Source organism: Acinonyx jubatus, chromosome A2 (genome assembly GCF_027475565.1).
Source record: "Acinonyx jubatus isolate Ajub_Pintada_27869175 chromosome A2, VMU_Ajub_asm_v1.0, whole genome shotgun sequence".
Classification (NCBI taxonomy): domain Eukaryota; kingdom Metazoa; phylum Chordata; class Mammalia; order Carnivora; family Felidae; genus Acinonyx; species Acinonyx jubatus.
Window position 1 is genome coordinate 124,027,770 of NC_069383.1, and position 14,641 is coordinate 124,042,410.

The 14,641-nt window shown below is 35.8% G+C and overlaps 1 protein-coding gene across 21 annotated transcripts in view; it reads right to left on the reverse strand.

The window, feature by feature from the left end:
* CHL1 (cell adhesion molecule L1 like) overlaps positions 1-14,641 on the reverse strand; it is a 200,822-nt gene that overhangs the window by 55,894 nt on the left and 130,287 nt on the right. For 20 of the 21 annotated variants that reach the window (XM_027042497.2, XM_027042499.2, XM_015066054.3 and 17 more), the window contains 4 exons: positions 13,593-13,780; positions 2,691-2,813; positions 1,430-1,600; positions 425-472 (listed from right to left, as the gene is read on the reverse strand). In XM_027042497.2, the coding sequence (XP_026898298.1) occupies positions 425-472; positions 1,430-1,600; positions 2,691-2,813; positions 13,593-13,780 (530 nt within the window). The remainder of the gene's footprint in view (positions 1-424; positions 473-1,429; positions 1,601-2,690; positions 2,814-13,592; positions 13,781-14,641) is intronic. The other variant, XM_027042498.2, reaches the window with a different exon arrangement.

The window sequence follows — 14,641 nt, forward strand, 5'->3', positions numbered from 1 at the left end:
TGTGTGAGTGTTCAACTTTTGATTTTGGCTCAGGTCATGATCCCAGGGTTGTGGGATTGAGCCCTGTGTTGAGATTCTCTTTCTTTCTCCCTCAGCCCCTCCCCGCCAACTCTCTCTTTCTCTCTCTCTCTCAAAAAAAATACATATATGTGTGGGAGGGTATGTGTATTTGTCTATGTGAATTATATCATATATAAATATAGATACTTTTGCATAGTGAGGAATTTATAAATATCACTCTTTTGCATATAGTTAAGGATGGGGGTGGGTAATAGAAACCTCTATGCGAAGGGGTTTCCTTTATAGAAATATCAGTATTTTAATATACTCATGAACATAGTAACAGAAAAATTTAAGCTTTGAGATGACAATGAGTTACAAAAGGTAAAAATAAATGCCAACCCTCTTCACGTGATCAACTTACCCTTGGAACCAATTTCTGTGGATGAACTTGAGTCATTAGCATGCCTTACTGAAACATAAAAAAATTAAAGAAAAAACTCACAAACATAATGGTAGATGCTAGTATCAATAATGAATGGAAAGTCACAGTTTTGTCTAAGAAAAATTACAAAATGAGATATAACCATGCTTCACTAGAACATCATCTTAGGGGATATCTTTGAAAAAAAAATATATAATGAGCTTAATCTTGAACTACCACAGATGAGTCCAAGGTCGAGAGGACACAGATTACAGCTCTATTACAGAGAACTGAGGCTGCCAAAAGCGATGCTATAGTGAAGACCTGGCAAAGTGTATCTACACATAACAATGAAAAAAAAACCATGAACCAAATTAGACAATGAAATGGTAATGCCAACTTTCGACTCTCCCAGAGCCAATTATTCAGTCAGTGAACTGTCGGGGATTATCTCTGCCCTTTGAATCTTATGGTTCTTTCTCCCACTAATGACTTTTTCCCATTTGGGAACCCAGACTGGCATCTGCAGAATCAAGCAGGGAAGAGAAGCAATTCAAATAACTTTGCCAATTTGGGAAGAACAACAAAGCTTGATGTGATAAAAAAAAATTATAATATTCAATCTTTTTATTTTCAACTCCTATTTTCTTCGACATTTTCAGCCTTCTAGTTACTCAAGATCACGATGCATCAAAGCCTGAGACTTGCTTCAGAAACCTTAGAATGTCATCGTGTATTGCACCCACTGCAAATGACCAGATCCTGCAGACGTCAAATGAAATATACTTGTACTGTGAATTGAGATTTGATTTTCTGGCTCTGAGAGACAGAGCTACTGTAGGTCTGCAGCTGCAGATGTCTCTTTCATCTGGATGAAGTCTCTAGAGTTGAACTAAACAATGGCGGAAAATATCCACCCAGCTTTAACTGGCTTCAGCCAGAATGAAATTGCAGGCGCATTTGTATTCAGCATTCACGACGAAACGATAAATTATTTGGACTTACAACTGTTAACTGTTAGTTTCATTGGCATTTTCTGCACAATAGTCCTCAATCTTGGGAATGCAGCAAAGCAACAGTAATCATTTCGACTGTCTTTTTCTTCCACATTTGCAAAGTACAGATCTCCCTTTTGACTCATGTATACTCTTTCATCTTGTTCAATGTGTTCTAACTCTGGAAGGAAACATTTTGTCATTAATAGGAGCAACTGCCCTTTATTGTGCTTCATCCCCCTTCTTTATTTTCCTTTCTTTCATATTATTTCATTTCATTTCATTGTTCATGCTTGCTCTTCCTATTCCTCACAAGTCTGGTCTTAAAATAAGAGCAGTGAGTGAGAAGTAAAAAGTAAAAACAAAAATAAAAAACAACAACAAATCCCCTGGGAGCATACTTTCCACCATTAACCAAAGAAACCCACTGGTGGACAACCATTCTGTACCTTCTACCTCTCCTTACCACCTAGGCTGCTACGTCTATACTGGTGTATCTGAAAACTGGTCCAAATGGTTCAATCAAACAGATCTCCCCAAAAGTCATGTGCAAGGCATTAGTCTGTCTTTCCTGGATGCAGCTTGGAATGTTCTAGAGTGATTGGAGTCTGGAATGTTTGCCTGCAGCCAAAAATAGTTTGTCTCGCTTTCTTCCAAGTACTGTACAAATATTATCATTTTTCTCTCTGCATTACAATGTGAAAACATTTAGGGCACATTGTGAAGGCACATGCTGGAAGAACTATACAAGAAGCTGGAGTTTCAACTTGAGAGTGAATACAATTTTTTTGGCGAATGAAACACAAAGGTTCATGCTAATTTCTCTGTGGGTCACTCTATGTAGCAGGTAGAACATTATTAAATAGAAATATAAGGCTAGCAACACAGACCTAAGCCATCCTCAACTTTGACATGGACTATATTCCAAAGGTAAGTAAGTTGTTTGGAATGCAGATAGCATTTTCTTCATAGACATACATTACCATATCAATAGCCTCTACTCTTTCAGATATGATAAAATCAAGAGATATAGTTAAGGATTTTCTAGTGTTTTCATGTATACACTTAATATAATATTTAAAACTTGAAACACACTCTACAGATGGATATAATTTTTTAAAAAACGATTTCATTCCACAATGATAATGTGCTTTTTCTTTTTTTCCATGTTGATAATCTTACATTGTTTTTAAATCTTTGTTCCGCTATAATATCTGACACGATGCATGAAATTAAAAGGTCTCCTATGTATGGAACAGAATGTTACTTACCAATATTCATCCAGTAAATGTGTAAAGGTGGAAGGCCTTTGGGAGGGTTGCATGGGAGGACGATTGGATCTCCCTCCTCCACTTCAAGAGGGTCAATTTTTTCTTTTGGGAATTTTGGAACATCTAGTATACAAAATTATTTAAGACAGTATTTTAAAATTAACTTTTAATGTCACAAGCAATAATATATTAACACCTTCTTTTTAAAAAATAGAGCATGCTTAACAAATCCAGTGCCCCAAATCTTGGTTCTTGTATCTCCCCTGCAGAAGAAAACACTGTTAAGAATCTGGGGTGCGTCCTTATAAAACTTTAAAAATGCTTCTACATTTTGCAAGTGAAGACGACAAATATTTTTGCTATGTGACATCAACTAGCAACAATATGTTGTGCGTATTTCTCTGCATAGAACTACAAGTTCTGAGTCAGGATTCACTGAGTTTAGTATCTGATAGATAACTTTTTTTATTCAAACACTGTGATTTATTTTCTAGGCAGATACATATTTTCTGCCTTGGCTTTACTGTGAAGTCCTTGATTTAATGGGCGAATACTCCATTCAAAGCATAACCAAACTAAATTAAAAATTCAAAGCCCACGTGGGGCAAATGGTATGAATACAAAAAGCCAAACATGACCATTTTAAGTTGCTAAGAGAGTCTTGCACATTGGAATCACTCCCAGAAATGAAATTTTAAATGAAATGGAATTGATGTAGGAAAGGAGAGTTGGCAATATTTTAACATTTTTCCCCCATTCAGGAGGCAGTTTCCTAAGAGGGCAATACAATTACAATGGAAATCTAAGTCACACTAAGCAGAATGTGAAACCCAGCACCACTGTGTGATTAGTTTTATGAAATTATTTATAAAATCATTTTAAGAACACTCAAAATGTATTATGCCTGAACACTACATTAACACCGTATGATTTTTATTAGGGGGTTTTGAATGATGTAATTAATAAGGCTTTTATGGAAGAAAAGGACCTTACGAAGGTATGTATAACACTACTGGCTTGATGGAATTTGTTAGGAGGTATCCCATCTCTATATTTCATTTTCAAATGGTGGTTCACAAAAGACAATCATTACTCCTGGAAGTCTAGAGATACATGCATGTATTGTAAAGTTTCTTCTGGAGGAGCTGTGTACATTTTCCATGTATTTATTCCCTTGTCCCTCAACTCCAACCCCAATTCTTTACTGGTTGAAGGAATTTGCTGACATTTCTCTTATCGATGCACCAGCTGGTTACACTGAATTGCTTTTTGTCTAAATTCAAGGACCCTTCAAGGCTTAGCACTGCAGGGGCAGTGCATTATATACAGTGCCTTTGCTAGTTTGGAAGGCAGGTTTCAGTCATGTGACCATCCTCAGTCAATTCCTCTTGGTCAACCCATTGTGGCAGATTTCTCGTAGTGAGGCTGGAAACATATTTGAAACAGCAACTATCGTGGCATCATGCTTTTGCTCTAGCTAGCATGAAATTTCCACCAAGAGACAGGAAAGTATGTCTAGGGCCATCACTATGGTAAGGTCTTGTAGGTAAAATCTCAATGCCACCTATTTGGTAATGCCTTACTTAGCTTTAAAGGAGAGCAAATACTATACAAGTCATTTTGTAGAAAGTATACACCTTATGCAAATAATATGTAGCAATTTACAAAACTATTAGGTGATCAAAGCTCCAAGTTCAAATCACTTATTGAGTGTAACTTGCTGTAAAAGCCCCTTGTTCATTGGTATTGAAGTTAACAGGGCCTTTAGATAGTTACTGAATCTATTTATACTCAGAGAGAAGGGGCAACAGAGGAAGGGGAACATAGATTAGAAAATGGAAAGTGCCTGTAATCCTGTTTTATAACAAGCAAACTTTACAATGCCTTACAGGAATACACAGTTCCCTCGGTGATAGCCATTGTAAAGTAGCTAATTAATAAGATATATAAAGCCCTAATTAGAGAGCTGCCCCCTCAGAGTATTCAGAAAAATCTAATGATTCAAACAGATAGTACTGCCAGTGAAGCACTATCATCCATGCATTAATTAAATCTAGATTATAAAATTCTAATTCCAAAGATGTACATATGTAATTCAACTGGCTTCCAAGGCATCAATAATAAAAATAAAATAAAATTTATAAGCCTATCAAAACCTTTATCACATACCATAAATCTTTGGAACAGCTTTTGATCAAAGATGAAATTATTATCAGGAAAAAGTGAAGAACATTTATATATTTAATAATTTAAGGTCTGAGAATAGATATTGTAAGAGACATTAATTTGTCAGTATTTTTTTTATGGTCCTCTTCTTTGACTTTGCCACTATTTAATAAGTCTGGTTCCATGCTAGAAAGTGAACATTTTAATGGCCACAAATAAATGTGGAATTTAATTACTGTAACTCAACAGCAGGCATGAAGCTTATCTTAATTCAAATAAAGAAACAACTCCATTTAAAAATAACTTCAACCAATGGCTTTTGCTAACTGTGTTTCTCTGGTGATAAACATTAGCATTGTTGAGTTTGGACAGATGCAACACTTTTAAAAGTGAATTGCAAACAATTATTTTTCTTTTGTGGAAGGCAACTACATTGCTTTAACTCGCCAACATATTTTAAATGAGTGCTCCATAAACAGCAAAAACACAATCACTTAATTATGTTTCAGTAACACTGGACTTGACCATGGAGTAGCCTCTCTGCAAAGGAAGGAGAATGTACTTGTACATCGGTATGTACCTAAGCAGAAGTTCAAGAATGTTTGGAAATCCCATAATAACCTAAGTCTACATGAAGTCGATTTCCTTTATATATAATGTCCCTATCAGTCTATCTGCATTAAGAAATCAAGCATTTGACAGCACCCATCTTTTTTATTACTCTCCAATAAGCTTGCACAGTTACAATTCAGTGTCACAGTCCAATTTCTAGTAACAACTCCAGTGGCATACATTCCCCAAAACCCAGTCAGAATCTAGCATGAAAACACTTTTCTAGAAACTAGTTAACTGGACAGCAAGCAGTCTTCTTACTGGAACTATCAATATAAAGCAAACCAGCAAATACAAAATTTCTAAGACCTCTACAAGTTGAGATGCTGACCACGAGTTTTGAAACTCATCATTTCAATTCTTTCAACCAAACACACTGAAAAAAATAACATCTTTGTACTTGAAATGCAGATGCCTTCTAAAAAAATATTTTGTATTTAGAGAAGAGTGCAAGCTGGGTTCTGGACCAAGTAGTGAAACTAATTGGCTTTGCCGCTTCAGACCAGTATTTTTACCCTTTCGTGCCCCCATTTACTTTTCTCTGGGATCCTAGAGTCCTGTGAATTCATCTCCCTAGGCTCCTTGAAAGACTCACTAGGTTAGAAGTTTCTTAAGGGAAGGATATTGTAAAATCTAAGCTGTAGAGTCTTACCATGCCAACGTGCTTAATAGTAAAGAGTAGTAATGAAACAGCATCAGCATAATTTAAGTTAATACAAATCATAGTAACTAAACCACTTAAAAGAAAGCCATTAAGGTGACTTAACCACTATCAAGTTATGTAACTCTGCAGATAATCTGTCTCTGGCACACAAGTAATCTCATCAAGTCTTCTTACACTCTTTATCTCTCTGAGTCTGATACTCTACTGCCAAGCTATTTACAACAAAAAAGTGCAACACTTTTCAGCTCATGCAGAAGATGTGTTACCTAAATGATCAAAGCACAGACAACACTGTATAGCATTGTGGTTAAACACATGAACTCTGGAGCCAGCTGCTTGGGGCTGAATCCTGGCTTCATCACTTACTTAGTGATCAGAACCTGTTACTTAATGTGCTTCAGTTTCCTCATCCAAATTCACTGATTTGTGTAAAAGTTTAAATAAACCATTTCATATAAATCAATTAACATGGGGCACTTAAAAATTATTCAACATATGTTGGCTAATAATCAAGTATTTTCACTTTGCCTAGTTCACCCGACCACACTGTAGAGAGAGGAGATGGGCAAAGGGACATACAGCTTTCTTCTGCTGTGCCTTCTGATTTTCTCTGTAGCCTACATTGTAATGACTTCCGTAATTCTATGCAAATATTTGGAATTAGCTTTTACAGAGGAGGTAGGGAGGAAGCCAGAGGAAAGAAACAGTAAGTTTGTCATGTAGAACCTATGATTTAATGATACTCCTCCCCATTACTGGGCAAACGTTCCTATGCCATAAAATTTTATCTATTCTTTTAATGTTTATTTACTTATTCATTTTGAGAGAGAGAGAGACAGAAAGGGTGGGAAGGGTAGAGCAGAGATGGAGGGAGAGAATCCCAAGCAGGCTCTCTGCTATCACCACCGTGAGATCATGCATGACCTGAGCTGAAATCAAGAGTCGGATGCTTAACCAACTGAGCCACCTAGGTGCCCCAATAGAACTTTATTTTGACTTCTCTCTTTGTTTACAGGACTGGATTGGTGAACTTTTGAGTGCCTTACATTTCCATTCAGTGGGTTTAGCAAACTGCTACAGTCTGACATCATTATGATGAATGCATGACACTGAGCTCACATGCTATATCATCCCTAATTCTAGTTTCCATATGCAAAGAAATTTAATTGATTCCCATTTCCTGGAGGGTACCCCATTAATCCATTTAGGACTACAGAGAATTAACATTGCCTTTCAGTCTATGAGCTCGTAATGAATTCATGCTAAGGAAGGACACCCAATCCAGCCCATGTCATTCCAGTCATTCACACAACATGACGGATGAGAGGAAAATCCTTGGTCTTAATTAAACCTGTAAAACTCCAAGTTGCACTCTCAACAAATTGATCTTCTTTAGTTGGTTTGCATATATCAGTAAAAGAAATTAGCATATGCTACCAGATCCTGCTTTTGCTATTCTACTCCCCCCAAATCTGAGCAATAAATAGCCACAGTATGTCTTAAGGGAATTGTCTTGAGGAATCTAAGGAAGCTATACAAATGTAGAACCTAGCAGACCAGAAATTCTAATTGGTTTCCATTAAAACAGTATAAAAAGGATTGCATTCCTAAGCCTGCCATTTCGTATATTACTTTAATAGTGTATGGAAATTGCTCTAGTATTTTTATTCATTCTTTTATTCTTCAGCCTATGAATCGATAAATCAGTCACTGATAATATGCATTCAAGCAGCATCTGGAGGCATACAACAAAAGAAGAATAGCATAGCATGACATCTTTACCATTTTTAAACATCCCAATTAGTATACGCACAACTAAAAGACTCTTCCAAGCAGTACATAACTAAATGCTTTAAAAACTCCAGAGAATTTTCACGTGGATTTCCTTAAGAGAACTATCTGTAATAACCAAAAATTGGAAACAATCCGAAGGGACATCAACTGGCAAATGGATAAACAAAGAGTGGTACATCCATACAGTGTAGTATTACTCAGCCATAAGAAGGAGCAAACTACTGATAAATGTTACAATGTGAGTAAGCTGTAAAATCACACAAGGTGGAAGGAGCTAGATGGGAAAATAATGTATGGAATGATTCTGTTTATATGAAATGTTCAGGAAAGAAATTTACTGAAGCAGAAAGCAGATTAGTGACTGCCTAGGGCTAGGGGTGGGAAGAGAGAGTAGTACCTACAAATGGGCATAAGGAATCTCTGGGGGATGATAAAAATGTCCTAATACTAGATTATGATGATGGTTGTACTAAAAATGTATTTTAAAAACTCAATGATTTTGCACTTAACACCAATAAAATTTATGATATGTAAATGATGCCTCAAAAAGTTGTTTTAAAAAATCAGAAAGAAAAATTGCTATAGGCTGAGAGGGAGTAGGAATGGTAAGTGGAGGAAGCTGATCTGTGTGTGCTGTGAAGGATGGGCAGTACTGAATAGCCCAAAGAGAATTGTTTGTATCGTCATATCAACCACTGGCGGTTGTCAAAATAAAGGCTAGAAAGACCCTTATCTTCTTCTCAGAACCACTCACCACATACACAGGATAGAAGTTTCTTGAGGACAGCCTCTGTTTTGTTCACTGCTATCTCTCAAATTACTAGAAAAGTGGCTGGCACATGAGGGGAGTTTAATAAAGACATGTTGAATAATTCACGGACTAACTCTCTACGCCATATTGCGGGAAATCCATTTAGTGAAGTGATTTTTCCTATGTTTGAAAACAGTACATTGTGTTTGTTTGGTTGGTTTTTCTTTTACTCTTTCATTCCCTAGCAAACTCAACTGCAGTGTTATTGAAAGCAGAAAGCCGAACAGCCTGTAAAAGGTTTCTGTTTGTAAGAAGTAATAATGGGATTTCCAGTTATTGTCCTCGTGTAGAAACTTAGGGGGCTAAAAAGCCTTTCAGGTTAGTCTAAAGAAAACTTTAAGACATCAGAGATGACACTCTAAAATTCGAATCACAAAGTTTCTATCAATAAAAAAAGAATTGATTCTCTACATCTTAAGAAAAGAATCAATTGATAACATTGTAGGAAACTTTAAATGGTCTCTGACTTCTAAACCCCAAAGGATTGGGATAGCGGTCCTCTTCAACATAGAAATGATTGCAGAAAGCTGTTAGACGATGAAGTAATTTCAGGAGAGACTGGAAATGATGCATAAGAAACCTAATTTATTTTGCTTTTTTCTACAGCAGCAGAAAAACATAGCAATTACCCACTACATAGCTCACATCCAAATCTCATCTCTTCACTGCAATGCTAGCCGATTCTGGCCAGAATTACCCTCACAATGTTCATGACTTCACTTGGTCTGCTTAGATAATGAGAAAAAAATATTTTTTAAAACCCTTTAATTGCAGAATCTCATATTAACATGTGCCATTTCCTTCTCTGCAATAGGTCTAGCTTTTTCCTTTGTGTCTCCATAGCAACCATCAGAGTTCAGGTTGGGGATCATGCTGATGCTTTGCCTTCCACAACAGATTTTTAATATCCCTCTCACACATATCTTATTTCACCTATTTTAGTTAATTAGATACATAGATTATATGGTTATAGTTAGACTACAATATCTGGTTTTATAATATAAACTATAACATGACTATAGTTACACACTTATAGATAATTACATCTGTCTGGTTTTATGATCACAACCACAAATTTCATGGTAATAACTTTCTGATCCAGAATTCATGAACATCTACTAGTGAATGTCATTTCAAACCTAAACTCCTGAGGCCAGTTTTCAAGTTTACATGCCTCTACTTTTGCCATTACTATGCTATAACACCTTACTTAATATCCCAGTATATCTAATGCAGACAAGTAAATATGGTACTTATAAATTTTGCATATACAAAAAAGCCATTTGCAAAGAATAAAAAGAAACAAACAAAAACAGCCAACACTCTTATCCACCACCCCACTGTACAAAACTCAACAGTGTCACCATGACCTTCCTGTCTGGTACAGAATCCATCCCTTCCCCCTTCCATTAGAGGAAACTACTATCCTTGTGTTTTCTTCTTCTTTTTTTTTTTAATCTTCTTGCAATTTTTCTTTTTTAATTTTATTATTTGTTTTTGAGAGAAAAAGAGTGCAGGAATGAGGGAGGGACATAGAGAGAGAGGGACAGAGAGAATCCCAAGCAGGCTCTGTACTTTCAGCATGGAGTCCAATGCAGGGCTCAAACTCCTCAACTGTGAAACCGTGACCTAAGCTGAAATCAGACATTTAACCAACTGAGCCACCCAGGGGCCCCCGAAATTGTGTTTTCATCATTGTTTGTTTTTCATTATAATTTACCACATACAAGTATCCTCCTAAACAATAATTTATCTTCCCATATTTTGCACTTCTGTTAATAAAATCATAGTGTATGTATCATTCTGAGAATTGCTTTGATTATTCAACATATTCCCAAGATTCATCAATTTTCACTGCTGAGTAACTATACCACCATAGGTTTACTCATCCTATCATGGATACACTCATGTTTTTTTCCAATATATTTTTAATACAAGCAATGGAATCACAAATATGCCCAACTGACACGGATGAGTGCCGCACACATGAGGAAGGAAATGGAAGAGCCAGGTTACAGGTAAGACCATCTTCCATTTAGGAGAGACTGACAAATATTTTCCACAGAGCAGGAAAGTCCACTTGCAATGGTAGTAGATTATGGGAGCTGCACATTCCCAACTAAAATTATTACTCTCAGACTTCGTAATATTTCCCAACTTTGTGGGAGCAAATGCTTTTATTATGTGGGTTACAGTACATCTATTTCTGACTACTAATGGTGATGAGCCCATTCTCATATTTTCATTTGAAAAAGGTATATTTTTTCTATTTATCTATATCTTTTAAAATATTTTTCAACTATAAAGGTTTCACATCTCTTTGTTGGATTTATTTTCTGCTTCTACGTTATTTTATCCCATCTTTTTTTTTTTTTTAGTTTATTCTGTTGCCTTAAGTTAATTCATGCATTTTCATCTTAAAACTATGTTACCTAAAAAGCTTAGATCCCTGGGGGACTCAGTAGGCTAAGCATCTGACTTTGGCTCAGGTCATGATCTCATTGTTCATGGGTCAGAACCTGGAGCCTGCTTCAGATTCTGTGTCTCCCTCTCTTTCTCGGCCCCTCCCCCACTTGTGTTTTCTCTCTCTCTCTCTTTCAAAATATACAAACATTAAAAAATAAAAACAAAAAAGCTTAATCATTAATTTTCACCTCTTCTTTTCTAATGTATGTTTCTAAGATGAAATGTATCTGTCTAAATAACGCTTTGGCTGCCTCATGCGTGTTTTCCTATGTAGAATTGCTACCACTGTCACTTCAAAATATGTTCTATTTTCTTTTGCCATTTCTTATTTGACCTATGAGTTTCTTAGACATCTGTTTATTGATTTTCAAAGATATAAGGCTTCTCTAATTTTGTTGGTATTATTGACTTCTAACTCAATTGCATTTGGGTCATATTTATTTCATAGCTAATATGTCATCAAATATTGAAAAAAATGCATTCTGCAGTTTTAGGTGCAATGTTCTATACATGTTCATTAGTTGGAGCTTATAATTGGCTTCTTTAAATCTTCTATATACTTACTGATGTTTTGTCTGCTTGAGCTACCAAAAAATGAAACATATTTTAGTATCTCTCATTATTATGATAGGTTTGTCCATTTCCACTTGTACTTCTATTTTTGCTTCATATATTTTAATATTATATATGCCTAGGGAATTAATCTTCAGGAAGGCTTTTAAAAATAAATTCTAGGGGCACCTGGGTGGCTCATTTGATTAAGTGTCTGCCTTCGGCTCAGGCCATGATCTCAAGCCTCACGTCGGGCTCTGGGCTGACAGCTCAGAGCCTGGAGCCTGCTTCAGATTCTGTGTCTCCCTCTCTCTCTGCCCTTCCCCTGCCCATGCTCTGTCTCTCTCACTCTCAAAAATTAATAAACATTTTTAAAAAATAAAAATGAATTCTATTTTGACTAATATTAATTCGGACATTCCCATTTTGTTTTGAATAGCATTTATCTGGAACATCATTTCCATCTTGTAGTTTCAATAACTCTGTACCCTTATGATTTAGATGTGCTACAAGGTAAACAATCCATACCTTTCTTTAAAGAAAAAAACTTGAAGCATTTAGTGTATTTACTCTCATCTTCAATTAGTAATATATTTGGATTTATTTGTACAGTTTTTTCTTTCCTTTTCTCACATTTCTTATCTTTTTCTCCTTCAAACAACAGGGTCTGTTAACCATTCATATTTTACTCTATATTTTTAATGTAATTACTTTATAAATCTTAAGATGCATACTTTACTTGTAAGACTCTAAATTCTTATCTAGAATAATATAAGGACTTTAGAATCATTTAAATCTAGTCCCCTGTCCAATTTTTTAGGATACGTCTTTTCATTATTTGTTTTTCTGAGGTTTGTGTACATTCTCACTGGCTTCCAGCATAAAGTGTCAATATCCTGGAAAGGCAATGACTCTGAATCTCTTTAGTGTCTATAAGTCTGCAAAAAGAAATTGCCAAATAGAAGCTGACAACAGTTTTTACATAAGAATGGACTCTGCAAAGATTTTAGTTAGAATCAGGTAATGTGGGATACCTTAAGAGCAGGGAAAATAAGTGACCAAATGTGGAAGTTGGTCATCAGAGATCCCATGCTGTAGAGGCAAAATATGGTAATAAAGGAGTCACTTAATCTTCGTAGCAGTTATTGATAAAACACACCCTTAACAGTAAAGTAGTTTACAGTTTTCCATGATTATTATTTACAGAAAACATTGTTAATATATACCAATTACTGGCTATCCTCTCCCAATGGGCACTCATATTGCTGGAGTAAAGTAGGGCTATGAGATTGGCTTTGCCCACCTGACAAACTATGAGAAGTTGCCTGTATAGTTTCTTGTTGGAAGCAATTATTGCCTGGTCTCTGCCCCAGATTCTTTGACCAAGGTGGTGTAAATTTCACATGGTACACTCGCAGAATGACGCTATTTCCAGTGGCTGGGACCTCCAAAAGGCTGCATGGAGAACACCTAGCCTAAAAAGCTGCCAGACCCACAGCCAACCACATAATCAGGGAATTAACACGTGGGCCTGGAGAATACTTGTTGCAGCAACGAAATTTAGCCACATCTAACCAATGCATTTAGCTTGATTCTCATCTTATAAGGCAACGCAGACTCTTATTTTTTCCCATGTTAGATATAAGAATATTGAAACACAGCAAAATTATGTTGCTTTCAAAGATCATATTTAAAGTATCAAGATCTAGAAGATAACTTCCCTTATAATGAAACATAGGGCATATTTAAGCTGGTAATTAATTTATGAATGTGTTATTATTCTCTTCAACATTTCACTAAAATATTTGTAATATGGAATATCCATTGTAACACTTACTTGGTACTATAAATTCTATTTCTTCTGACATAGCAACTCCCAGTTTATTAGAAGCAAAGCAGCGGTATTTCCCTTGAAAATGAGATATGTGCCCCTCATTTGGGATCTTAAATGTTCCTGAGTTGTTAGACACAATTATCCGAGAGTCAGAGAGATCAAAAGTCTTGTCGTCCTTAGTCCACATAAATCTGTAAGATAAAAGAAAAGTAAACAATCCTGAAAAATGAAAATGTATTTCTTAATTTTAAAGTAGTCATAATCAAAAGCACAACAATGACAAAACCAAGGCAATTTATGGTTTAAGAAAAAAAGATTTTTAATTGGCTATATAATAGAATACAAAAAAAAAAAAAGCCTTAGAAGAGTCTGAGAAATCTCACAAGCTGCTGTAGACTGAATGTTTATGTCTCCCCCAAATTCATATATTCAAGCCCAATCCCTTATTGTAAGCGTATTTGGAGGTAGGGTATCTGGGAGGTGCTTAGATCATGAGGGTAGAGTTCGCATGAATGGGATTAGCAGCCTTATAAAGGAGACTCCAGAAAGCATTTCTGCTGTCTTAAGTCATGTGAGGTAACAGCAAGAAAATAGTTGTATATGAACCAGAAAGCAGGTCCTCATCAGACACCAAATCAGCCAAGGCCTTGATCTTGGTCTGCCCGGCCTCCAGAAATGTATAACAAATATGTGCTTGTTGTTCAAGCTACCCAGTCTGTAGCATATTTGTTATAGCAAGGTGAACTAAGACCAAGCCACAAAAGAGCTGTGACAGCTGAGAGAACAGAAATTGAAAATAGGTTTTGTTCTGTTCTTTTTGAAGCTATTTTAGCTTTTCCAACTGGAAAGGTATTTTACTAGTATTTCAAAGACTACTCCATACAAACATATAATGTGTCATCATGTGTGTATGTGAAAAGCTCACTCAAAATTAAACAAACAAGTACTATTAAATGTGGTATTTCCTAACATTACTTTTAGACATATTAGTAACATATTTGAGACCACAATGAATATATAATTTTGGAAAAATTAGGTTTTCTAATTATTAC